Source organism: Armigeres subalbatus, chromosome 1 (genome assembly GCF_024139115.2).
Source record: "Armigeres subalbatus isolate Guangzhou_Male chromosome 1, GZ_Asu_2, whole genome shotgun sequence".
Lineage (NCBI taxonomy): Eukaryota > Metazoa > Arthropoda > Insecta > Diptera > Culicidae > Armigeres > Armigeres subalbatus.
Genome location: NC_085139.1, coordinates 270559315 through 270586123, shown reverse-complemented (window position 1 = coordinate 270586123; position 26809 = coordinate 270559315). Strand labels below are relative to the sequence as shown.

Genomic DNA, 26809 nt, shown 5'->3' with positions numbered 1-26809 from the left:
CCAATGCGTATGAAACCGTGTTGCCAGTTTCGCTACACTCCTCCTCAACAACGATTCCTACTCCGCAAGGCCGCTCAATCGTCGAAGTTTTTCAATCCAAGTACGTGCCACCGAAATTCCAAAGAATTTCCCGAGGAAATTCCAAAGAATTTCCCGAGAAAAACCGAAATTCCAAAGAATTTCCCGAGGAAATTCCAAATTCCAAAGAATTTTCCGAGGAAATTCCAAAGAATTTCCCGAGAAAATTCCAAAGCATTTCTTGAGGAAATTCCAAAGAATCGCCCGAGGAAATTCCAAAGAATTTCCCAAGAAAATTCAAAAGAATTTCCTGAAGAAATTCCAAAGATTTTCCCGAGGAAGTTCCAAAGAATTTCCCGAGGAAATTCCAAAGAATTTCCCGAGGAAATTCCAAAGAATTTCCCGAGAAAAACCGAAATTCCAAAGAATTTCCCGAGGAAATTCCAAATTCCAAAGCATTTCTTGAGGAAATCCCAAAGAATCGTCCGAGGAAATTCCAAAGAATTTCCCAAGAAAATTCAAAAGAATTTCCTGAAGAAATTCCAAAGAATTTCCCGAGGAAATTCCAAAGAATTTCTCGAGGAAATTCCAAAGAATTTCCCGAGGAAATTCCAAAGTATTTCCTGAGGAAATTCCAAAGAATTTCGCATGGAAATTCCAAAGAATTTCCCATGGAAATTCCAAATAATTTCCCATGGAAATTCCAAAGAATTTCCCATGGAAATTCCAAAGAATTTCCCATGGAAATTCCAAAGAATTTCCCATGGAAATTCCAAAGAATTTCCCATGGAAATTCCAAAGAATTTCCCATGGAAATTCCAAAGAATTTCCCATGGAAATTCCAAAGAATTTCCCATGGAAATTCCAAAGAATTTCCCATGGAATTTCCAAAGAATTTTCCATGGAAATTCCAAAAGAAATTCCAAAGAATTTCCCATGGGAATTCCAAAGAACTTCCCATGGAAATTCCAAAGAATTTCCCATGAAAATTCCAAAGAATTTCCCATGAAAATTCCAAAGAATTTCCCATGGAAATTCCGAAGAATTTCTCAAGGAAATTCCAAAGAATTTCCCAAGGAAATTCCAAAGAATTTCCCAAGGAAATTCCAAAGAATTTCCCAAGGAAATTCCAATGAATTTCCAAGGAAATTTCAAAGAATTTCCCATGGAAGTTCCAAAGAATTTCCCAAGGAAACTCCAAAGAATTTTCCAAGTAAATTCCCAAAAATTTCTCAAGGAAATTCCAAAGAGCTTCCCAAAGAAATTCCAAAGAATTTCCCAAGGAAATTACAAAGAATTTCCCAAGTAAATTCCAAAGAATTTCCCAAGGAAATCCCCAAAAAATTCCCAAGGAATTTTCAAAGAATTTCTCAAGGAATTTTTAAAGAATTTCCCAAGGAAATTCCAAAGAATTTCTCAAGGAAATCCCAAGAAATTTCCCAAGGAAATTCCAAAGAATTTCCCAAAGAAATTCAAAAAAATTTCCAAAGGTAATTCCAAAGAATTTCCCAAGGAAATTCCAAACTATTTCCCAAGGAAATTCCAAAGAATTTCCCAACGAAATTCCAAAGAATTTCCCAACGAAATTCCAAAGAATTTCCCAACGAAATTCCAAACAATTTCCCAACGAAATTCCAAAGAATTTCCCAACGAAATTCCAAAAAATTTTCCAACGAAATTCTAAAGAATTTCCCAACGAATTTCCTCGGGAAATTCTTCTGAATTTCCTTGGGAATATCTCCGGAGTTTCCTCGGGAAATTCTTTGGAATTTCCTCGGAAAATTCTTCGGAATTTCGTTGGGAAATTCTTTGGAATTTCGTTGGGAAATTCTTTGGAATTTCGCTGGGAAATTCTTTGGAATTTCTTTGGGAGATTCTTTGGAATTTCTTTGGGAGATTCTTTGGAATTTCTTTGGAAAATTCTTTGGAATTTCCTCGGGAAATTCTTCGGAATTTACTCGGGAAGTTCTTCGGAATTTCTTCGAGAAATTCTTCGGAATTTCCTCGGGAAATTCTTCGGAATTTCCTCGGGAAATTTTTCGGAATTTCCTCGGGAAATTCTTCGGAATTTTCTCGGGAAATTCTTCGGAATTTCCTCGGGAAATTCTTCGGAATTTCCTCGAAAAATTCTTCGGAATTTCCTCGTGAAATTCTTCGGAATTTCCTCGGGAAATTCTTCGGAATTTTCTCAAGAAATTCTTCGGAATTTCCTAGAGAAATTCTTTGGAATTTACTCGAGAAATTCTTCGAAATTTCCTAGGGAAATTCTTTGGAATGTCCTCGCAGATTCTTCGGACTTTCCTCGGGAAATTCTTCGATTTTCCTCGAAATTCTTTGAATTTCCTCGAAATTCTTCGAATTTCCTCGAAATTCTTCGAATTTCCTCGAAATTCTTCGAATTTCCTCGAAATTCTTCGAATTTCCTCGAAATTCTTCGAATTTCCTCGAAATTCTTCGAATTTCCTCGAAATTCTTCGAATTTCCTCGAAATTCTTCGAATTTCCTCGAAATTCTTCGAATTCCTCGAAATTCTTCGAATTTCCTCGGGAAATTCTTCGGAATTTCGAAATTTTCGAATTTCGGAAATTCTTCGGAATTTCCTCGAAATTCTTCGGAATTTCCTCGAAATTCTTCGGAATTTCCTCGAAATTCTTCGAATTCTCGAAATTCTTCGAATTTCCTCGGGAAAATCTTCGAATTTCCTCAGGAAAATCTTCGAATTTCCTCGGGAAATTCTTCGAATTTCTTCGAAAATCTTCGGAATTTCCTCAAGGAAATTCTTGGAATTTCCTCAGGAAATTCTTTGGAATTTCCTCAGGAGATTCTTCGGAATTTCCTCAGGAAATTCTTCGGAATTTCATCTGGAAATTCTTTGAAATTTTCTCGGAAAATTCTTTGAAATTTCCTCGGGAAATTCTTCGGAATTTCCTCGGGAAATTCTTCCGAATTTCCTCGGGAAATTCTTCGGAATTTTCTTGGAAAATTCTTCGAAATTTCACCGGAAAATGCTTTGGAATTTCCTCGGGAAATTCTTCGGTATTTCTCGGATAATTATTCAGAATTTCTTTGGAATTTCCTTTGGAATTCCATCGGGAATATATTCACATATTCGCTCATACTTTTTCTCATCTACTAACTAACTTTTTTTTGTATTTTCATTAGGGAGGCTTTCAGAAAGCTAACTAACTGATTCACTTACTCATTCACTTATATATCCTCTAACTCTTTCACTTTTTAACTCGATCACATTCTTACTCATTCACTCAGCAACTAACATACACACATATTTGCTCTTTATTTCACAAACTAACTTCCTTACCCACTGATATACTTTAACATTAGGTTATTCACTCACTGAATCACTCATTCACATATCCACCCACTATCTCGCAAGCTCTATTAATCACTTACTCACTCACTTTCTCACCTTTTGATTTATTGATCCGTTATCTCTTTTATTCTTACTCATTCATTTGTTCTCTCACTTACTCACTTCCCATTCACTCACTCACTTATTCATTTGCTCACTTCCCCAATCAGTCACTCACTACTTCACACGCTTACTTCCTCACTAAATGATTAACTAGTACTTTTACTTACTCACTTAATCACTCGTTCCCTTCTTTCATTCACTTTTTATCACTGTCCAGCTTTCCTCATCATCTGATTAACTCACCACTCACTCACTTATTCATTGACTTAATTGCTTGCTCACTTACTCCTTCACTCTTTTACTCTCTTACTTACTTACTCATTCACTCACACATTTACTCATGCGCTTACTTAAGCAGTCACTCATTCTCTCATACGATTGTATCTTCATTTATTGATTTACCACGTTCGTTTACTCGTCTATTCATACTCTGATGAACAATAATCTTCCATTCACTCATTCACTTACTCACTCACTCACTCAGCCACGCACGTGGGAAATCTGCATTTTGATCGGACTCTACATACAGTTATATATTTATTATATGGGGTGCACTGGGGTCGCTTTTCACGCAATTGACCTTTCCAGTCAAAAAATTTTATTCGCTCAATCGATTCTTTGGCTTATTTTTATATTTTTTTAATAAGGTCAACTCTCCCAAAGAACCCAGATTTTTTGACGCCTCTAAGTATTTTTAAAATTTAAAACAAAAATCGATAAAGTGCGTTTTTTTTAAGATTGACCCGATTTTGAACGAACATCGGATGCATTTTTCAGGCCTTTTCAAACGTGCAGCACTTTTCCGGGTTTTGTTCTCAATTTAAAAATAATTAAAGGCAACAAAAAATACGGGTTCTTTGGGAAAGTTGACCTTAAATAAACCAAAGAATCGACTAAAACAATAAAACGAAATGCAATTGTTGACGGGAAAGATCAATTTGTTTTTGGTTGTTTTTGGCCCTTGCTTAGACCCAATAAAGCTTTAGGTTTATCGCTCGAAAAAATCTACAAAAAAATCAAGGAAAAATTTAGTTGGTATTGAAAAAGTCGTGGAATTTTAGGTGACCGAAAAATTGATTAAAACCATTCGCGTAAAAAGTGAACTCGGTGTATATAAAGATCATGTTATCCCTAAAACTGGTTTTGTATCACATTAATCAAAAAAACAAAGAAATTTAAGTGGTTTCAACAAATAAAATAGTTTATTGCGGCTAGATTGGCAATATAGCCCTATGTGCGGTAGCGGTGTGGCGCGACGTGAGCCCATCTCTACTTCAATCTACTTTTTTCGAGTTCTGGCTAGCTATTAGCTTGCTCGTTAGATGTCGACAATGCAGAGTAAAACGCGCGACTGTAATACAGACCATTACGGAACTGCCCATGATCTCATAGTTGACGTAACAATCATTCCAATCAATACGGTAATTCAACCGCTGTAATATCCATAGGTGGCACGTTTCAAGCCTCATTAAAGTGTCCACGGATTAAAATGTTTCAGATTTGTGATATTTGTCCCTGAATTAACCCAAATACATGCGAAAGTGCAATGGTTGATACGTCAACTATGAAATCATGGGCAGGGAAGTACTCGGGCTTTTCCTAAATTTTGTTTACGAAAAATAAATTCAAACTGGTTATTAATTATTTCATGAAAGCTTAAAATAGATCAGCATTGCTATTTATAGGTTAAATAAGTTAAAAATAGAAATTTACTTCGTCTACACTTCAAGAAAAGCATGATTGATAACTTTGATGGCATACGTTTTCAAGTGACATGGGAAACCCATCAGACACAACGCAATGCTAATCATGATGTTTCAGTCTCAAAGTATGTACTTGATGTTACTAATTTTGAAACTGTCAAAAATGAGGCTAAACGTAAAAAGTAGTCCCTCTTCGCAGTAGTTTTCGACTGCTATCGAAACAAGTATTTTTTATGTCGTTTGAAGCAAAACACTCTCATTAAAACTTAGATTTCACATATGAAACAATTTTTTAGGCAGTTATAACTCCATTTCAAAAACGAGCAGCCCAAATGGTATATGCAAATTGCTACCAGTATGCGAGCTGACTCATCCCGCGCGTTCGAATTAACTGTAGTTTATCATAAATGTATTATTTACTTTGGACCCACTTTCACTGAACCGGAATCTGTGCTCATCATCGAGCAAATCGCGCCTTCCGGGCGCCATCTAATCCTTTAAGCAAGTGGGGTGCTCGGGGTATTTTTTTGTTATCTAATTTCCGGCTAACAGGTGGCGCCTGTTTTGAATATCGTTTGTCTTGTTTCTTGATAAGCGGTAGCTAATGTGAAAATAAAATAACAGTAAAGTTATTCAAAATTTAAACTTTTTCCACTCGTATGTAAATAAATTTAAACAGAAAAAGATTGATTCAATTGAATCGATTATAGAGATTCAAATCACTATGAAAATTTATTCAATTAGCTCAGACTTAGTCTAAAAGTAGGTTCAAAAAACCTTACTACGTTTGTTTCAAATGGCTTCGGTTTGGAGCAAAACTTGAATCATCTGAATTAGCGCGAGGAAATAGGCCAAGAACGAAGTCGAAGGTGATTGCAGTAGTGTGCAAATCCGTTTCAAGCTCTAATTGATTAGGTTACCATCCGGGTGCTTCACCGATTCGCATGGCGCCTCTGACTGGCGTAGCCAGGACGGGTCAATCAACAGTACCTTGACAAGTCACGAAGCTGTTGTTTTTCGTTGTTCGCTGCTCGTCGGCTGGCGCCAGAGACGCGTCGAGTTGCCTCAACCTGCGACAACAACGCTGCTACACAGTCTGATAACAAATTGGACTGACTGGTGGTTGCAGAGCAACCGCTACGCAGTTGGCAACCGACGACAACGACGGTCGATTGGTCGCGTCTGCACCACGCATCCTCATTTACCCATATTGCCATTGCCGTATTAACTTATTTGTTTCCCGTCGAAAACAAATTGAGTGCTTTTTTTGAAAATTGAAACCTCCAAAGTGCATATCCCCTTGTGAGGTCCAACAGAGCGCCGGGTGCTACGACAAACATGAAGTGACCACCTCCAAATTGCGTCACTATCAGGCGCTATCCGAAATGGCCATAGTGCCATGGCGACGATTGCCCCGTGCAAACAAACAATTAAAACGGTTTTAATTATTTAGTTCAAAAGGCCGGCTTACTGCGGTGAGCGTGGCACGGTGGCCGGCCAAGAATACTTCTTTGAGTGCTCACATGAATGGGGAGGGGGGACAGTGTATCACGCGGAAAGCGCGTCAAAAATGACAGCCCCATCAGCGACTATAAGACGAAGAAGCGACCGATATGACGAGAGACGGGGAAGCGCAAACAGACGAAACCAAAAGGCGAAAAGAAACCGGGCGGATAAAAATAAAATATTTATCTTTGAATGAATCGCACCCCGTTCGGATCAGCTTTTTGAAAACTTTAATTGTTGACCAAATTAAGCGTTCATGGGCGGTGTCGGGGAGGGTCAAAGCTGCGCAAACGGAGGGTGAATGATGATTTTAGGGTGGCAGAGAGAAAGGCTGCCGCCACCTTCCGATTGTATAAATTATTGGGAGCGCGGGCATAAAATGCGGCTTACCACCGCTGTGTCGCGTCGTCTCGCTGAATTCACACCGATTTCAATAAGCTTTCGGCTCGATTCCGAAAAAGAAAGAGCGGAGCTGCGGGGGGAATGTAAACGTGTTGACTGTTGATGTTAGGATAACTCTTGCCCAAACGTGTGAAGTCTTTCTCGGGCCATCCGTCCGTGCAATCATCCATCCATCGCCGTGTGTCTTGATCTTTATAATGTTTTTTTTCGCGCAAATTGTTGGACTTTGTCAGTGAAAAATTTAAATTGATGAAAATAAATTAAACCGTCTGACAGCGTTGAGAAGTATCTCCTTCGCGCCCGAGGGACTCTCGTCAGAAGGAACCGAGCCACATGAAGAAGTCAAATTACGTTTTCTGCTGTTACTGCTTCCTCCTGGTGACCGATGGGTTCTGCCGGTATTGGCTCGCATCGGATTTTGATGTATTATTTATTTTCTCTCGTCAATTTTTGCGAACCAAATGAATCTTCGTCTTCTTGCGATCCTTTTTGGAACATAAGCGACGCACCGAGTGACGAAAGTGACAGCCGCAAACTCGTTGAACTGTGCGCGGAGGAGCAGCCTATGTAGCATGCCGGCTTCGGAAACCATTGGCGACGGCCCCGCCGCCTACGTTTCCGTCATTGTGTCAGGCAATCAGCAAACTCGAACGAAACCGCGACAAAATCTCGTGCTTCGACTTGTCAGTCTGACCAACAACCCATACGGGAATGGAATAAGCGAGGAAATGGGCATTACATAATAGACGTTTTGGGAGAAAAGTCCGCCGAGCTTCATTCATTTTTTTTTGCGAAAACCAACGAGTGAAGTTCAAGTTGAATGTTCGACTCGGCCCGCCGTCAACTTGGTGGGTCCAGTCTCAACTTGAACTGGGCCAACCGGTTCACTAATTTTATCGTTTAACAAATTTTCAGCCAACTAGGCTTCGATTCCGTTCGAAATTGAGGTGGCGCCTTCTTTCGTTAGCGACTGGGTGATCTTAATCAACATTGTTCACTCGCGCCGTCGGGAGCTTAATGTGGCATTTTCAGCTGTCAAAATATGGCGACAAAAGCTACACGAAAGTTGCTGGCCGGCGGCCAAAGCCACAGCATCTCAGATATCATTTTTCTCGCGAAAAATCGTCATTGCCGCACCCTCAACGGGACGCGCTTCCTGCTGCTGCCGCTCGCACAGGAATGCATCATGAGAGCGCGCGCGATATCGCGCTGTCAAAATCTATCAACGTCGGCCGTCATCTTCCCAACACTGATTGTATTATGAGCCGCCAGAGGTGGCTGTTGTTGACTTGGCTGTTTATGACGATTTGCAGAATACTAGGTCGGTCGTTGTCTGTAATTGATTTCATTAGGGGATTCAATTGGATGTGACACATCCCGGGCACGGGAGAGCAGTTGTCGCCACGAGAAGAGCATTTGGGGACGGGCCCGTTTGGAATGTGCAGGCATCAACGGGTTTGCGCTAGTGTTTCAGCCGGTTGGCCACCGCCATCGCATCGCAGTCGTGGTGGTCATTGTCTGGCGATTTGAAAACTGCCGCGCAAGCAAAGGAAGTCATGATTTCATTTGACGATTGCGATTTGAGAAAAGCGCTCCGCAGGCACTGCTTTGAGATAGTCAATGTGCGTAAATGATGAGTAAATCTATTGTTCTCGACAAGTCGTCATGATAATGGCGGATTCCTTTCGATCACGATAGATTATGGGCGGTGTGAAAAATGAAAAATGAGCCAACAATGCAGATGACTAACGTACAGATTTCGTAAGAGATGAAATAATTTAAATCAGTTTCAATTGACCTTTTCCGTCAATCCAGTTTTTTCGATTTTTCATGTTATATTTTTTAAGACAAAATATATTTTGTCGGGAGACACGCTTTGATGCATTTTGAAATTCGTTTAACTAAAGGGACCTTGCGTGGACATATTTTCAAAACTTACTTTTTGAAACCAACTTTTCAAGAGAACTCATATCAAACATATTTAATTGGTCAGAGCAAACTTACTTGAAGCCGAATTGGTTTTATTAGCAGCTACAAGAATGGCTTATTATGTTGCATAATAAATTCGTTCAAAATCATCCAAATTTGAATGATATGCTGCTAATGATGCATGGACTTGTGCAACGAAAAAATCAACTGGGTTGATCTTTATTACGATCTAAGATCTTTACAATCCGTTAAAGTTACGCGAAAAAAGTAAAAAAAAAACATAAACTATTTGAACACCTAATAATCACTCATTTTTTACAGTCCCGCAAAATATAAAAAAAAAATCCGGATTAACTTTCCCAATTTCATAACTTTGAATTTTAGTGATGACGGGATGATAAAAACAAAACATTTCTGTATTTCAAATGATATGCGTATTCAATGCATCTCTGTTTTTCTGAATCTAATACACTCGAAAACAACTGAACCAATCGGCGGAAAAGTTGTATGCGGAGACCCCAGCCCCTACTGAAAAGTATGTTCAAACAAAATTAAATTTTCTTCATTACTCGGGAAATAATTTAGAAAGTCAAATTTGGGATGTAAAGGTTTTTGGAGACAAGAAATAGTTCTGCGGGGGTTCGAGAAGGGGGATGGGCTCTCATATAAATGAAACACAAATTTCTGCATAACTAATTAAGCAAATGGTAACATATTTAACATGTGGTCCATTAGTCGACATTGAAGGGACCATCGACTCATGGAAATATCAAGTTGTGGAATAGAAACTCATTGGAAAGCTGTTTGAAGGGACCATCACAGTAATTCAGAAAATATTTTTTAATATGGCAAAATTAGCTTCCATAAGTCCGTATCGAGTCATAGAACATCGACTCTTCTCCCTATGCCCGCCGTTTAACCCCATCCGTATGTCTTCCTCTCGTTGTTGTCTCCCCAAGGAAATGTGTCTTTGTCCCGTTACAGATGTGAAACATCACCAAGAATGCCAACCATGTGAACAACAGCATTGTAATTAATTAAGCACCCTAAATTCCTTTCCCTTCCTACTGTATTATTGTATTCCCTAACCTCGACCAAACCGCGAGTCTTTCGGTTCCCCAAAACTAACCCTATATATAAGAATCATAAAATGTATAGAAAAATATGATTTCGGCTCCGTAACGCTTCATGGCAAATGAGCCTACCAAATAAACGAAAGATTAAAAAAAAAAAAAAACATCGACTCATGGAGGTTTGACTGTATTACTGTAATGTTCTTTTCCACAGAAATCAAAGTAAAAGACCCCTTCAAAAGCTATTGATCGGAACCGATTATGAAGAAATGGCCATATCGCACTTGATTCTGATCCGAATACAAATCCCAATATATAGTTCCAATAAGCAAGAGCCTTAGTTTGTTTGTACTTATTTATAGTGTTCTGTTTTGAACCAAAACTGATTCTAGGATCCACCACATATTCCCTTTCGGAAAACCCGTGATATCTCCGGGTACCAATGGTCATAGTCAGCTCCATAAATATAGCCAAATCAGATAATAATTGACAATGTCCGAATATATCTAATTACACTCACAATTTGGCTTTTCTCAGTTATTTTGTCCATTCCTTTGAATGTAAAGTTGTAAAGTTGTAAAGTTGTAAATGTCTTAAAAACATTAGAACAGATGGAGACGCATGGTGCATTGCTTTTAAAAAATTGCGCAACACCAGAAGAAGGACTCTAACTTAATAACGACTATTGTGCAATGTGCGACCAAGTAAACCACGAATATGGAAAAATGGCCCAGTGCATGAAATGCACCTGCTGCTTCCACTTCACCTGTGAGAGGGTCACCGATGAAATACACGACGTTTCCTGGAACTGCGAGTTCTGTACAGGCGGCAAGGTTGATAGAGCTGTTGGCGGAAAAAAAACAGCAAGAGAAATTCCGACGTAGAAGTTGTCGATACCAGATTCCAAGAAGACGAAAATTGGATGCAGAAAACAGTCGACGGAAGGCATAGAACAATCCATCCGGATTTACAAGCGGAAATTCGTCCCAATTCGATAGAAAATTCGCATTTGTATATTAGCAACTGTTTTCACTTTGATTGTTGATTCACATTCGTTTATTGATTCATCCTTCAATCAGTGGCTTCTTCATACTATCTGTTCAGTAGAGTTTGTTGTACATTGTTTACGAAGATTCGTAGTTTTTCAGAAACGATTAATGTTTTTGACGTTGGACAACGTCTTACCAGAAGGTACTGGGTGTCAAATCAAAATCTTAAATTGGGGACCATCATGAAATCATGAGAGATTTTAAGCGTTGAAACGCACTCATATTTTGATGGATTTTGAAGATTTTTATATCAATCGACTCAAAAACTCTCCAGCAATTTATAAATTTTATTGAAACTCAAGATTATTTTCAATAAACTATTGAAAATTTCAATTCTTGTCATACCAAGTAAAAATTTCGGAACCAACCAATTCAGTTCAGGCATTCCCAACACGGATATCAGTTCGATGTAAGTTACGGACCTTTTGGTCCACCGCAAGATTTTCTTTGTGAATAAAAGTGACAGTATCCGCCGCGCACGTATTAGGTTGCCAGTCCTGTCTGAAAGTCAAGTCAAGAAAGTACCATGACCAGTTGTACCTGTTCCATCTGCGTAACATTGTTCAGTGGCAGCGGTTCAAACCTGTGCACAGAGATGTCACACAGTGCATGAATTGCTGCGGCTCCGGCCATGATATCTTGACCCCTCAATTCATCAAGTGTGTCTATGGTACATCATCGCCAGAAGCCCAGACATGCAACAAATTGATGTCAAATCTGTGAATTGCGGAGCGAAACATAAGGCCTCCGCTAAGGAATGTCGAAATATGGCCATCTACTCCCCCTGGTTTACAACAGAATGGCGGAGAAAAGCCCGTATCCACCGAAGAAGCGGCACCACTCTACAGTCCTGAACAACTTCTTCCACTGTTCCACCAACTGTAACTCGATTGCGTAGTTGAGCGATTCCAAGCAACAGCATCAAAATTTAAGAAAATTTTTAATTCATGATTTTCTATTGAGTTGAAACTTTGCACAGTTTTTCAATTTCATCTAAATCGTCATTTTTCGATATCAAATCTTCATATTGAGTCACGACTAACTTTTCAAAAGGGTGTATGTGAAAATGGTTCAAAAATATTTAAAAAGCTGCACAGCAAAAACGGAATGTTCGATTGTTATGATTTTTTCAGCAAAGTTAGACAACTAAATGGTGATTCTTAAGAAAATGTGCACAGTAAAAAAAAATTTTGTTTTGCCTTTAAAAATATCATTTTTGTCACAAAAACTCAAATATCTCAAAACCCTATCTTTTTTCGAACGTAATTTTTTTAGGAAAACGGTCCATTATATTAGCTATCTACCATAAAAGTTTGGTGATGGTAAACTAATAAACAAAAAAGTTATGACATTTCAAACATTTCACAATTTTCACATATAGTAAACAACAAAAAATTTCCGTGTATTTTTTTTTCAAGAATCGCAGTTTGATGCTGATTTTATTGTTAAGGGCCTTGCGTGAGTTAAACAAATTGTTTGTATGATATTCCATATTTATGTATTCATCGATATTATGTATATTATATGTATAAATATTATATGTATAAATAAATAAAAATGAATTAATATTATCCTAAGTATTAAATTAAATGTGGCAGTTACACAATGTTGTTATAGAAACTCTAAGAGTTTTGGGTTTGAATTTTGGTATGGGTTATGATATCATGAAAACAGTTTATTAATACTTATTTTTTATTTATTTTTATTCAAATTTTTAAAATATCGAACACTTTTGAATTATTATCAGCACAGTTTGAGTATAGTTTTGCTTTAATTTTATTTTCCGACAATGGAATGAAACAGTGAAATTTTTGGGTTCCTTGGATCGTTTTCGCGTTATTAAATTGCTCGCTGAGCTCTGAAGCCTTTATTTCGTACTCTTCAGTAGTAGTCAAACAAAATGATAATTTGGTTAAATCTTTTTCTTTTCTACGATTTGCCCAATCAAAAAGTTCTTTCGCAGTTTTAATTGGATGCTCACGTTCTTTGGCTAAACTTGCTCTTGTGGCCATGCGCTTTATTGTTCCTCCAATAGCATCACAAGGACCTTTGCCATGTGATGTAGCAAAAATGCCATTCTGCATCAATTCCGTACATTGATTTAAATTGACATAGGCTCGAAAAATTCTTACGATTTTTGTACTGCGACGCTGCTCCATCAGACATGAAATAGATCGTTTTGACTTCTTTATGCTTATCAACGCGTAAAAAGTTAATCATTTTTTCAATGAACAAGTTTACGGATACTGAATCGTGTCTTAAATCTTCGGAAATTATAATAAAACTTAAGTGTTCAATTTGCGTACTTCCATTAAAATAAATAACGAATGGATGAATTGTAGCTTGTTGTACGTTCCAGTGATGGGACTGCACTTCATCTTGCAATACAAAGCTGTAATTTTCAGAAAAATCACAAATGACTAAAAATTCACCATTTTGTAATGTATTTTTCGTATTTTTAAAGCTGGATTGTTCTGTTTTAATGAAATCGTGAGGATTAAACTTTCTAATTTCAAGCAAAAATATGACACAAACTCATCTACAGGTTTTACAATAGTTTCTATGTCACACCTATCCGTGGTCACCCATTGCTCAAATGATAACTGATCAATATATTTTTCTTCAAACTCAGCGAATAAAGTATTTTCCAATGATGAAGAATCTGGACAATCCGAACAAGATCGTAGATAGCAATTTGATGTTGTATTTTCACACAAAAGACTACCAGTTAACATTTTAATATCCTTTGTTAAATTGATTCTTTTCAAACTATGTAAAATAAGATTAATATTCTCATGGGTTGTGCACACACACACATTATGTGTTCCTGAATTGGAAAGAAGCTTACATTGCCTTGGCCGAAGGCTTGCAAATGAGGAAAAACCTATTTTAATATTATCGTGAATTTCCTTGAAGCGTGTGTACGCTTCTTTCAAAGTCGTCATCATTAATCGTTTTTGGATTGCTTGACGCTTTCCATCTTTTTTTTACTGATACATAATCTTTTTGACCAGGCATAGCTCGACTTACTTCATCATCTTCAAAATATTGAACTACTATTTCTTTTGTCTCATCTGTTAATGCAGTACTAGACCTAGTATTTTGGTTGAAAGACAGTTATTCTTCAATTGTTTTGCCTCTTTTACTGTATTTCTATTGGTTTTGAACTCATCAATGGCATCCTGAATAGACCACGAACTTGGCAGCATCGACAAAATCAATAATTTTTCTTTCCTTGTCGTGGCTGCATTCGAGAACCTTTCCTTCATATTTATAATTACCTCATCGTAGTCTGTATTTTCCACATCATCAGGTCCTAATTTGAAGAGGTTTCTTCGTACAGCTTCGTTTATTTCACGGTATTTTTCTCCGGGTAATAAACGTAGTCCATCTTACTCCATTTAATCGGAGTCACTTTTATCCCAGCTATGCCCTCGTTAAAGCGTTCGATGTTGACCTTTTGGATACACTCATCTTCCGATTGATTTGTTGAAACAGATTTCGCTGATGGTACGGTGGCAAGGCTCTCAGCACTTAATACTTCTGGTAATTCCTCAGTTGTTGTCGATACATCTGGCAATTCCTCAGTTGCTGTCGTTTTCGAACTTCCTGCGCTCTGCTCAACCGATGATATACAGATTGCTCTTTTGTCAACGTTTAGACGGCAGGACGTGCAAATGCGTAAATTTGTATTCAATGTGGACATTGGAGCATAACCAGTCGCTTTCAGTTTATCTATGGTGCTTTCGGTGAGATTTCGTAACTCTTTTGAACACTTTTTTCCATCAAACGGCCTACAACAGTTGAGAAAGCGGCTACTCATGTTGTTCGTAATATTTCAATAAACAAAATCACTTTTAAGTTTTTACTGACTAGTTTGGTGTCATTTGCTTGACTGAAGAAAAAAATTACTATAAGATCTTTAACAACCTTAGTAGTAGTAATTTTTTGCTTTTTCGTGAGCATTGTCATGGTATGTACCTATCATGCATTTGTTGTTGTTGGAGATACCCGTTTCCTCCCGATCATAAAGTCTATTCTCTAAGAGGTATATTTTTTGCAGGTAAACTATAGACGTACACGTGTATATAAATCTTTGATTTTGCAGCTTTTGTCTTAAAAATAACATTTCTGATATGTTTCTATCAACGTTATTATCAACAGGTTTCAACACTATTAAAAGAATTTTTCGCCAGTCACGTGCAATGAAAATTATGACACTATCAATACTTTTGATCACAACACTGGATCGTGTCTAAGTTTCTTATAGATGCTATGAATAATTAAATCAAAATATCATGAAAATAACTTGTTTAAACCACGTCCCTTAACAATAAAATCTGCATCAAACTGCAATTCTCGAAATAACTTACACAGAAAAAAATTTTTTTTTACTAAATGTAAAAATTGTGAAATGTTTGAAATGTCATAACTTTTTTGTTTATTAGTTTACCATCACCAAATTTTTATGGTAGATAGCTAATATAATGGACCGTTTTCCCTAAAAAAATTACGTTCGAAAAAAGATAGGGTTTTGAGATATTTGAGTTTTGTGACAAAATGATATTTTTAAAGGCAAAAAAAAAATTTTTTTTACTGTGCACATTTTCTTAAGAATCACCATTTAGTTGTCTAACTTTGCTGAAAAAATCATAACAATCGAACATTCCGTTTTTGCTGTGCAGCTTTTTAAATATTTTTGAACCATTTTCACATACACCCTTTTGAAAAGTTAGTCGTGACTCAATATGAAGATTTGATATCGAAAAATGACGATTTAGATGAAATTGAAAAACTGTGCAAAGTTTCAAATATTTTCGAAATGGTCGCTCAGGATCGACTGACATGCCCCCGTGGAATGCCTCAGTTGCAAAACCCGTATGGGTCAGATCGTGCCACTGGGCATGTTGATCATCGACAACGGCTACTAGAGGATTAAGCTGCTCTCCTAGGCACTATTTAGGATAAATTAAGCTAATTATACACAGTATAAAAATGTTACACCATATATGATGTAACAAAAAGGCTCTGTTCGATTCGACTCATTTTTTCATCACCTTTTAAAATTACAGGCCGTCCTTACTATGGAGCTTGTATTCAATATTGCGTACAAGAAAAAGTTTGATGTAAAGTTGAAGGGTATTGAACATAAAAACATACGTTCAAATATTTCCATATCGTGTAATTTTCAGAATTTTTAACTGTGTATTATTTTTTTTTAATTGGAATCACAAACCAAATCTAATTGAAGAAAAACGCAGCCAGTACAAAGAAAGTATCCTGGGCAATCATTGAGTTAGATGACGCCCAATATTTTCTCTTGTCAATTTTATTATTTCATGCATGCTGCGACGCAGCTAAGCTAAATCAACAAAAATGGCAGTTGTGCGCCGCCTCCGTATCGAGTGGTGTGCCCCTGAAAACGCGAGCACTTCAAAACTTGGATTCCATGAGGAGTGGAAGGTGGCGGAGGCAACAAGGCTACAAGGAACATTGTCAAGCTCGACAACAGCGGGAAGCTTCCCGTCTGACGCACTATAACACAAGCTAAACGCTCACTAGCCGTAAGGTTCAGACCGGTGCGCCGCCACCTGTAGCCGAACAAGCTGGTCAAGGTACACCGAAACGGCTCTTTGCAGAGCCACAGCCACACTCGCAGAAAAATGGGTTTCGCATGGATGGCATCATCAGTAGCAGTCAAATCAGATAGATCCGTTTCCCGCGGAATCTCGAAAAATTGACTCGTGCTCGCGGAAAAGGAGCTTACTAATTAGCTTACTACTATTGGATACCAGCTGCTTTCACCGCACGCATGAGCTATTTTGTTTAAGATTCCGCGGTAAGTGGTTCCATCCCAGCATTAGAGAGAGCTCCTATCCGTGCATCGGCATCGCTGCCCATGATCACATAGTTGACGTATAAGCCAACATGATCAAAACTCAGTTTTTCGCGGATATGGATTCTTCGTACGGTTATACATAAGCTCCATGAAAAAATATGCTTGTTTCATTCGGAAAAAATCGAGTTATGGCGATAATTGTTTTTGAAAAAATGGTCATTTGATCGCTTAAGTTGAAGTACTTCCATTACCTGCTGCAATATGAAGCAATAACCTGCCACATATTTTTTCGACATTCACAATCCACTAATTAAGCACAACATAGGTTTTCGTTTAAGTTTTTCATATTTCAGGACTACTTTATGATTTGGTCGTAACTGATTTTGTAATAAAATTAATATGCAAGTTCCTGCTAAAGCAAGCATTTCTTGTGCCAATCACTATCGAGGTGTAGTTCTGGAAAAAAACGTTCACATTCTTTGGAATCAATAAAATAATGTTTGTTTGCTAAATATTGTAGCGAAAAGTCTTGATTTAAAACAATCGCGATCATTCAAAAGGAAGTCTTATATAAAAGAAGAATGAAAATCCATTAATTATGTAACGAAATAATTAACCATTTTTGTCATACTCTATGTCACACTTTTTTAGAAGCATATCCAAATTTTGTATGGGAAATGATCGGTGCAGGTTTGCTCGTGTTTTCTGTTGGACCTAGAACGATCGCGCGCGCTCTTATTGAAATGTTCGGCTCTGTTGTGCGGGCGAGTAAATTAATAAGAAAGTGAAACCATCGGTGCACTTGAGCGTAAGGATGGTTTGAAAAACATGGTATGCCTTTATTGTAAACTGTGGAATAAAAATAAGGATTAAATTTTGATTCAAGAAGTGTGAATACACTCATATCATTATGATACGTGGGTGTAATCATGCGGGGCTTATTGTACCCGACTATAGCTTCGGAATGCATGCGTTCTTGAAATGGGCTATAGGTGTTGCAATAGAGTAATCTCCTTCTAGCCCCCGAATCAAAGATTTTTGTAATTATATAAATAAAATGGTTGCACGAATATTGTATCCATAATGCCACTACCAGAAAGTTGGAGTTAGATTGTAAAACAACACACACATACAAACACAAATTTTGTATGGGAAATCACACTTATCTAAATTCCTCCTCTAAAGGATAGAAATTTATGGCTATTTTCTAAAAGTGCATATCACAACCAGGGAAGGTCTGCGAATAAGGATACCATAACAATAAGTGAGTGTTGAATGGCTTTTGGTTTGTACCTCAGCTTGATAATATTGGTACTGGGTGCGTGCGTAAATTTTAAAACGGATTTTTTTAATTGCATAACTAGATTCAGACATATCTGTCAGCATTGGATATTTTTGCAGTAAATTACAAATAGAGTTTTTCTTTGATTGCAGAAAAAGATTTAGATATATTAGGGAATACTAAATATTTATATCTGGTGTAAATTTGCTAAATTTTTTGTTGGACGTTTTCGTCACGCACCCTGTACCCTCGAGGACATTTACCTGGAAGAATCCTAATATATTCTATGGCTGTTATTTTAGTTTTTACAATTGCAATGCAATTCTTATTTATGTTTTTCATTACCTTACCCGGACAGAACTGAATTATAAAACATATGGACTTTGATGTAACTTCCGCGCCCATAGTCCGATCTGGCCAATAGGAAACAATGGGACAGGATTCTGCATCGCATGCAACTTGTTGCAAGCAAATCGGATTTTTTTTGTTAATTATTTGTTTATTAAGACTCAGACGTTTCTTAAAACTTTACGGAGCCGAATACATTTAAAATAAAATTATTTATTAATCTTGCGTGAACTCTTCCTTGGTGGAGCACGCTCGGTGGATCCTGACGAAACGAATTGAGCTCAACGCTGGCTTGCCTCTAGCTTCCGTGTCTTTTCCTTCATAACTACCTTGAAGTCGTTTACCAGCTGCGAACAGTTGGGAATTCCGAATGTCCTTTGGATGTATTCGTCATCGATATCCGGTGTCTGCTTTTCTGGCATCTCTTCTTCCTTCTGACTTTTTTCCTCTACTTGATGATCTCCAATAATTTCTTCCTCAAATTCCACGATTTCGTCTTCCGCCAAATCCACTTCCACAGTTTCTGACTTTTTTCAGGTGCGATGCTCATTCCGTGTGCTGGGTTCCGGTTTTTCCTCAAAGAACAGATGTTTTGATGATGTCCTGTCGCTTGGCATAAGAAGCACATGTTCTTTAAACCGTCGTGGAAAACTTTTACGCTTCGGCAGTTAACTTCGATTGATGGAGGCACTTCCTTCTCCATTGCCATGTACATGTCTCTAACACCAGTGCAGACATGGTCCAATCCCAGGTTAGGAGGAAATTTTTCGTGAATGGTGCGATGCACTTTTCCGTACTGGTTTAGAACCGCTGACAGTGCGTTGTCTGATACCTCCGGTGGCAGATCAAACACTCGAAGGTAACGAGTATTACCTCCCGCTACCATCATACACACCTCCACAGTTTTACCACTAATGTATTTGAATTTCCGAGGCTCTGCATTTTTCGAAGAGATTCTAACATCATAGCCTCCGAAGTAAACGTTATGCAAATGCTTCGGTTTTCTGTCAGCTTGTAGATAGCTTCCACATGCGACACATCACATTCCAATTGCTTTACGAACTCAGCAATCTCTACCCACGAGGGTCGAGGTGAATCGATCGAGAAACGGAATTCGACCGTATTAATAAAAACCTCACTCATGACGATCCGTTTCACTTTTGCTTGTGCACAGTATAAAAGTAAACGACCCGACGGTGCGCCTACTGACAGGTGCAAAACAAAGATAACAGGCAAACTATTGAAAAGCAAAACTAATTCCGGCAGAACACATCTGCAATCGCGTGCGTCGTGTACGACCGATGCCGAGCAACTGAATCGGACAAATGAGTGACACTTTTTCTACAGATACTCTGCAAATGTCTTCTATTTCATTTGTGTTGAAAAATCATGAATCTTGATGTGCCGCAAGCTGGATTTCAGAACCATTCAAAAAGTGAATACTTCCCTCGGGGCATCGTGTTCCCAGGGAACCTCCAGAAGTGGACAATGTGCTCAGATGCTCTGAAAATGTGTTCTATTGTATTTGCGTTGCAAAATCATGAATTTTGATGTATCGCAAGCTAGGTTTCAGAATCAATCAAAAAGTGACCACTTCCCTGGGGGCACCAGGTTCCCCGGAAACCTCCGGGAGTGGCTAATGTGCACAGATGCTCTGCAAATGTCTTCTATTATATTTGTGTTGGAAAATCAGGAAGTTTGATGTGTCGCAAGCTGGGTTTCAGAGCCACTCGAAAATGGACCACTTCCCTGGGGGAACCAGGTTCCCAGAACATATGTAACCGGATTTTGGAGGTCCAAAGTTTCCATACCCACTATTGCAAAATAATAAATAAAAACGATTGTATCATTATTGAGAGCATTTACTACTAGTTATCTACGATTTAAAGAAAAATTACATTTCCCGGAAACTTGTATTTTTCAGAAGATTTTCCTTCCACAACCAATAAATCGTCGGAACCAACTACAAATTATTCTTTGGCGCAATAATATAACCACACGCAGTAGCCTGGTTGTTACGCCATGTTATGGGAACAAACATTTCACAAAACGTTTGTTTTATCGCATAAACTGTCGTATGCAAATTTTGGCCCCTTCAATCAAAGGAACGATAATTAATTCCTCGCGGCCTTAAAATAGTTACTAAAATTGTTCATTTATTCAGATTAGTTTATGTATTTTGTTGATTGATATGATAATTCGGTTGAAATTAATAAAAATGCGTTTTCTCAACATCGATAGTGCTGGTTGTTACGTCAACTATGAAATCATGGACAGATCGGTTTTCTTGCTGTTAGTGATTAGGAGGACGCATTAATGATGATAAATTGGTTCTTTTCAGGACCACAATTTTATAAAACAGAAGGTTGCGCCGAGACGAATTTTCTCCAAAGTGTAAATCATAATCGCTTGGCAAAAGCAGAAAGTTTCCATCTGTGGCAGAATCACGGACGAGTACGCGTAGCTGGGAGATGCTGCAAAAGTATATTCGCAAGATGATCTCTCAAGATTCTTATTTGGTTTTGTTGCTGCTAGTGATTGGGAAGGCCCATTATTGAAGATAGTGAAGGCACAACGCCGATTAGTCGGGGCACAAAGAGCCCTAGCACGTTCCCGTTTGATGTTGCGTAGGGTAGCGTTTGTCCATGGTGGTTTTCTTGAATGTTGGCACTTCGATACGGAGGCAATATCACAGTCACTAAGGAAACAATTAAAACGGCTCCGCTGTGTCAATTTCCAAGTCATTTAAGACGTTCCAGTCGAATCGCGATAATTTGCTTAGCAGTAGTTCGAAATCAGTCTTTTGTGAAAATTCAAACAGTCAGCATTCGAACTATCATCAAATCTGACATGATCATTATTTGTGATAGATATTGCCAAAGCAGGAAGACAACTATCGAGAGAAACGACAAATTCATCCTTATTGCTTAGCTTAGCTTGATTGACTGTACACATCGTAGTTGCTAGTCGTGATTGGCCGAGAAACAACAAATATGCACAGCTCACCAATTGAATAGTTGAATAGCAGCCTTCTCAAGATTAGAAAACTATTATCACTGTACATAATTTGGAGTTTCAATAATTCAAGACCAATAACGATGCCGGCCACATCCTCACAATCAACCACGTCCTCACAAAGAAATTACCTACAGAGGCCGAGGAATCCTCTGCATCTCCGTGAGCGCCACGAAAAAGGGATAGTTAATTAGTTGAGAAGGCAATTCATGGAAAGTCACCTTGGTAATCAACTAAATATTTATTGTAGGCAAAGTTATTTTCAAAACACGAAGACGAAAACCGTGTTTCAAATCAATCCAACGCGAAATCAGAATGTTTCGTTTAATAACCTTCTAAAACACGATCGATCCCGCATCAATGAATTGTCTGCTCTTTGATGCAGAAATTAGTTATTTTCACTTCGCATTCTCCCGGACTAACTGCACATTCTCCCGGCATTCCCAGCTCCAGCACGATCGAACTGATTGATTTTCTGCTCTTCGATGCCGGAATGGTTGGCGTTCCTAGCACCAACACGATCGATCCCGCACCAATTAATTTTCTGCACTTCAATGCAGATTTTTTTTTCGCTTCGCATTCTCCCGGACTAGCTAGCGTGCCCAGCACCAACATGATTGAACTGATTGATTTTTTGTTGCTCTTCGATGCAGAAGTTGTTTTACATCGCCTTCTGCCAGACTAGCTGGTGTGCTCAGTATCAACATGGCCGATCTTCGAAAAAATCATCGTTATGCCCACAATTAAATCATTCGAATTGTTAGAGGAAATTCAACTAAATTTTCGAAGAAAAATCATCCTATTTGTTAGGGGAAATTCATTCAAATTTCCACGGGAAATTCATTCGATTTTCTACGCTAAAGTCATTCAAATTTTCTTGGAAAATCTCCCGTTTTTCAATGAACAATTCATCCGAATTTCCAAGGGAAATTTATCCGACTTTCTACAATAATCTTTTCTAAATTTTCACAAGAAATTCAACCGAAATTTCAAGGAAAATTGATCCTAATTCAAATTTCAATGGAAAATTCACACAAATTTCCATGGGAAATTCATCCAAATTTTCACTGGAAATTCATCCGAATTACCCCGAAAATTCGTCGAAATTTGCACGGGAAACTCATCTACATTTGCACAGGAAATTCATCCTTATTTTAAAGAGAAATTAATTCAAAATCACACGGGAAATTCATAAAAATTGATACGAGAAATATATCTAAATGTCCACGGGAAATTCAATCAATTTTCCACGATAAATTCGTCCAATTTTTAATGGAAAATTCGTCCAAATTTCTACGGAAATTTTCTCTGGGCTTTGTGAAAACATCTTTTAAACTTAGATTTAAAACCATTTGTACAATGAAAGATATGTGTAGTCACTTTAAGCTAAGTTTGGTTTAGGAAAAAAATCTGTCCGTGGATCAAGGACAGCATCGATCTTCTCGGAATAGATCACTGAATAGGTACTTAGTATCTCTTAAAAGGTAATCCCTAAATTTTATGTACACCAATCGCAACAGTTCGAGGAATAGAATCTATCGTTTTAAGCAGTAAATGATAAACCCTGACAAATGCTTGTGTGCCTATAGCGTTCGAAAATAATCTTTTCCAACTGCGCAAAACCCGTGCAGTAAAATTTCGGAAAGTATCACAGCAGTTCCCGATAATCCACCTCCCACCCGGCACGTGATCCTGGAGTTCGTCGACCATCTTCAAAGCATTTCTAGAGCTCCGACCGCTCGCCCATCCGGATAATCACACACACTGAATTATTATACATTGTTTCATTTTTACGACCGAAAACCGACGGTAATGGCGATGACAACTATTTACGCGCGGTATACGCGCATACGGTCCTCGTCGCCGTCGTAAAAGCATTTTGCGTGGTGGCGACGACGACGACGAACGCGTATGGGCGGCATTTATGCTCACTTGTCATAAAATCGGGAAACTATTCCCCCCGAAACGGCGGTGTATCAGTTTTTAGAACTCGTTCGTGTCTGCGCGTTTCGCATTCGCAAAAAAATGGATACTGTGCCTATAAATATTTTCTATATTTATCATCACTCACTTACTCACTTGAGATCGGTGCTCTGCGAGCTATTGTCACCGCGCGACGCATGCTACGACGAAATTGCGTTACCTACTACTACAGTATTCGCCTACTAATCCGAAAAAATGAGGTCTTAACATCGGGATTTGCGTCAATAATTTATCTGTCAAACTCTGTATTTGAACGTCTCTCCTGACTTTTCCGAACTAATGATATTTGGTATGTACATCGAACTTTATGTGATCAGAGGGATACTGTAACTGAGTTTTGCGCGTCGTCGTCTACCCAACCGATTCGAGAACCACGCGTTCCATATCTTATTCCCTTATGGCGCACCCAGTCCTGTAAACGGCAATCAATTTAAGACTAAACCGCTCAGGTACCGATCTATTTGAAGGGGCGCCACACGATTTCCTCCCTCTCCTCCGACGCTTAACGACGCCTACGCCGCCGCCGCCGTCGTCGCCCGCGCTCTGCGATCAAAATTGTTTGATAACACATCGCAGCACACCGTGCCACGAACTCGAATTCGGTCGAGGTCGCATCGAGAGAAGGAAAAATGTTATACAGGTCTGTATACTGCCCGATTTGTTTTGTCTCTCCAATCTCCGGTCGAGTCTCGGACGATGAAGTATATCACATGCTTGCAATATAGCGGGTCGATGTAAATAAAAAGCGGTAGGGTATTGGCACTATAATGTGTTTTGCCCGAGAAATTATAATCATAGCCCCAAGTTATTTTTTTTCCGGTAAGATAACGCTTTTCGAACTGGAAGATTAAAATGCGACACCAAGATTTAAATCGAGAATCATCAGTCGCCAAACCGTAATTTGCATTTCGACTTCTCAACTGAATGAAATATAGTATCTGCACCCTACACCATTCGCTATCCAGCTCGACGGCCACATTTCTGTTTATTTAGAATTATATAATGACTCTGGTATACGAGACAACATCTCGTACCAGAGCTTCCCAGTTACGCCCCCATCCCGCTGCTGCTTCGACGGTGATGATAAACTCCCGAAAGATTTAGCAAGTCCAGGGACCAGATCATATTCCGCGGCCTGTTGTCGCGGCTTAGTAGCAGTCAGCAGCGCAGCCTCCTAGCGTAAATATTTTGATTATTCAAAAAAAATATATATTCACAAGAGCAAAGCGGGGACGAGTTGGCTAAGCCCTCGTGATCGCGATCGCAATCGTGTTGATGTCGGACGAGGGAAAAAATCGCAAAATGTTGGATATTCTCAACGAAAGGAAACGATTTGTTTGTTATTCGTTGCGAGAAAAACAGAAACTTGCTGGCGGCTGATGGCTTCTACAACACTGTCTGTGCTCTGGGGATGTCGTTCAACATTAGGCATACGATCGGATTTCTCGAAAAATCTGTTGCCTTTTCTTGCAGCATATTAATGTTATGCTCAACTTTGACTGAGATCATCATGGCTAATCGTTATCGTACTTGAAAGGATGTGCTTCTCTTTTTATCCAACCGCGTGATCATATTGTTGGTATTCTTGAATTCACCTCGTGGCTTGCTTCGATCAAGGCTCACCCCTCTGCAAAATTAGCACGTGATCTTTCTAAGTCTCTAATTCTAGTTGGATCTCGTATCCATTTAATTCGATCATGTTGCAGAGTGGATCTAGTTCTACGCGCGGGACACGCATCCGAGGATGGTGACAGCAAATCGGAATGGTGGTATAAGTCCGACGCACGATCGTGTCTCCTCATTAGCTCCTATGATTTTTTCTACATGCTCGTGTGCGTGGCATTTGAGTGAGAACTTCCGACTGTCTATGAAGCGTCATCTTCGTTTCGACTAAGTCGTCATTGCAAGGAGAACTGTAGTCCGAATGAATATTGCATTGCAATTATTCCAAACAAAATTTGGGAAAACCCGCTCAGACAAAAATGGCGCCCAATTAATTCCATGTCATTCGTTCCACATGGTCAGAATATGGCACCGTTTTATGATCCAATCTTTCGATTTTCAACTATTTTTATGTTTAAATGCTTTTGGCAAATTAAAAAGTGTCAATTATCATATGACGATGGACTTGATTAGGCTTTTCTGTGAATTGAAAACCTGAGAAAGACCTAAAAAAAGCACAATAGACCTGTAAAAAATGTGCTTAAAAAATGAAAACAACGTGCTTTATTCACATCACATATCAGCTCAGAACATCTCACAAATGAAAAATAATCCTTCTCAAGAATAACTCCTTTCTACGATATAGAAGAATAGTCCTTATCTCAAAAACTGATCGCGCCAGGTTTCGGTCCCACAAAGAATAGGGAGACCTCCCTTATTCTCGCGTCCCGTCCATCATCTCCGGCCTAAGGACCGCTGTCTCGGTCTCCTCGTTATCTCGCACACCCGATCAATGGCACGGATTTTCGTTTCCTTTATTGATTCGCCATTGTCCGAAAAACCTCTTTGATCTAGCCTCCCGCTCTAGGAATTCTATTCATACGACCCGAAAAACTAAACTGATTTCAATGCTTTAATGCTCGGCGGTGAGCGCGCGCAAGAAGGGCTTCGAAATCGAAATTTCAACAGAGCACACTATCTGTCACTACAATCCCATTACCCCTGCCCCGTCCGCTTCTCGTCCATATCCTCGACACTTCAGCAAATGAAAACATCAACCCATTGCAAAGCGGGGCCATCCAACCGGCCGCCCGCAACCATGTCTGTTCGGGCGGTTATCAGTCCGCTAGCATCGATGATATTTTTAGCACTCTCGCGCCTGCCTGCCAGCCTGCAGTTGTTGTTTGTATGTCGCGAAAGCAAACATCAACCATCATCATCACCTTCAGCGTCGTCGTCGCCGTTGTCGATAGCGACGTACATTTCATCAGTAGTGGCGGGCGGCTGTCGATGCAAATATTTGCCATTCTCGCTTGCAATCCAAATGCGAAACCGTCTACGCATCTCGGAAACAGGCGCCCGGGCTCCATAATTAGCTTACGTAATTACTTACTGACTTACTTCACGAGGAATGCTCACCCACGTTTTTGTTTTCTTGCTTCGTTCCAGGTCCTGACATCGTCCATGATCTTCCGCATACAGTGATGCCCGAAGAAGAGGAACGCAGCAAACGTAAGATCTCAGCACTGTCAAACCTTCAACCCATCACTGAGTACCCTCTACCTTC

At 38.9% G+C, this 26809-nt stretch overlaps 1 protein-coding gene across 1 annotated transcript in view; it reads left to right on the top strand.

The window, feature by feature from the left end:
- The window catches only part of LOC134207560 (dorsal-ventral patterning protein Sog), a 100324-nt gene that overhangs the window by 59319 nt on the left and 14196 nt on the right, over positions 1-26809 (top strand). The window contains exon 4 of the mRNA XM_062683268.1: positions 26692-26754. Within this exon, the coding sequence (XP_062539252.1) occupies positions 26692-26754 (63 nt within the window). The remainder of the gene's footprint in view (positions 1-26691; positions 26755-26809) is intronic.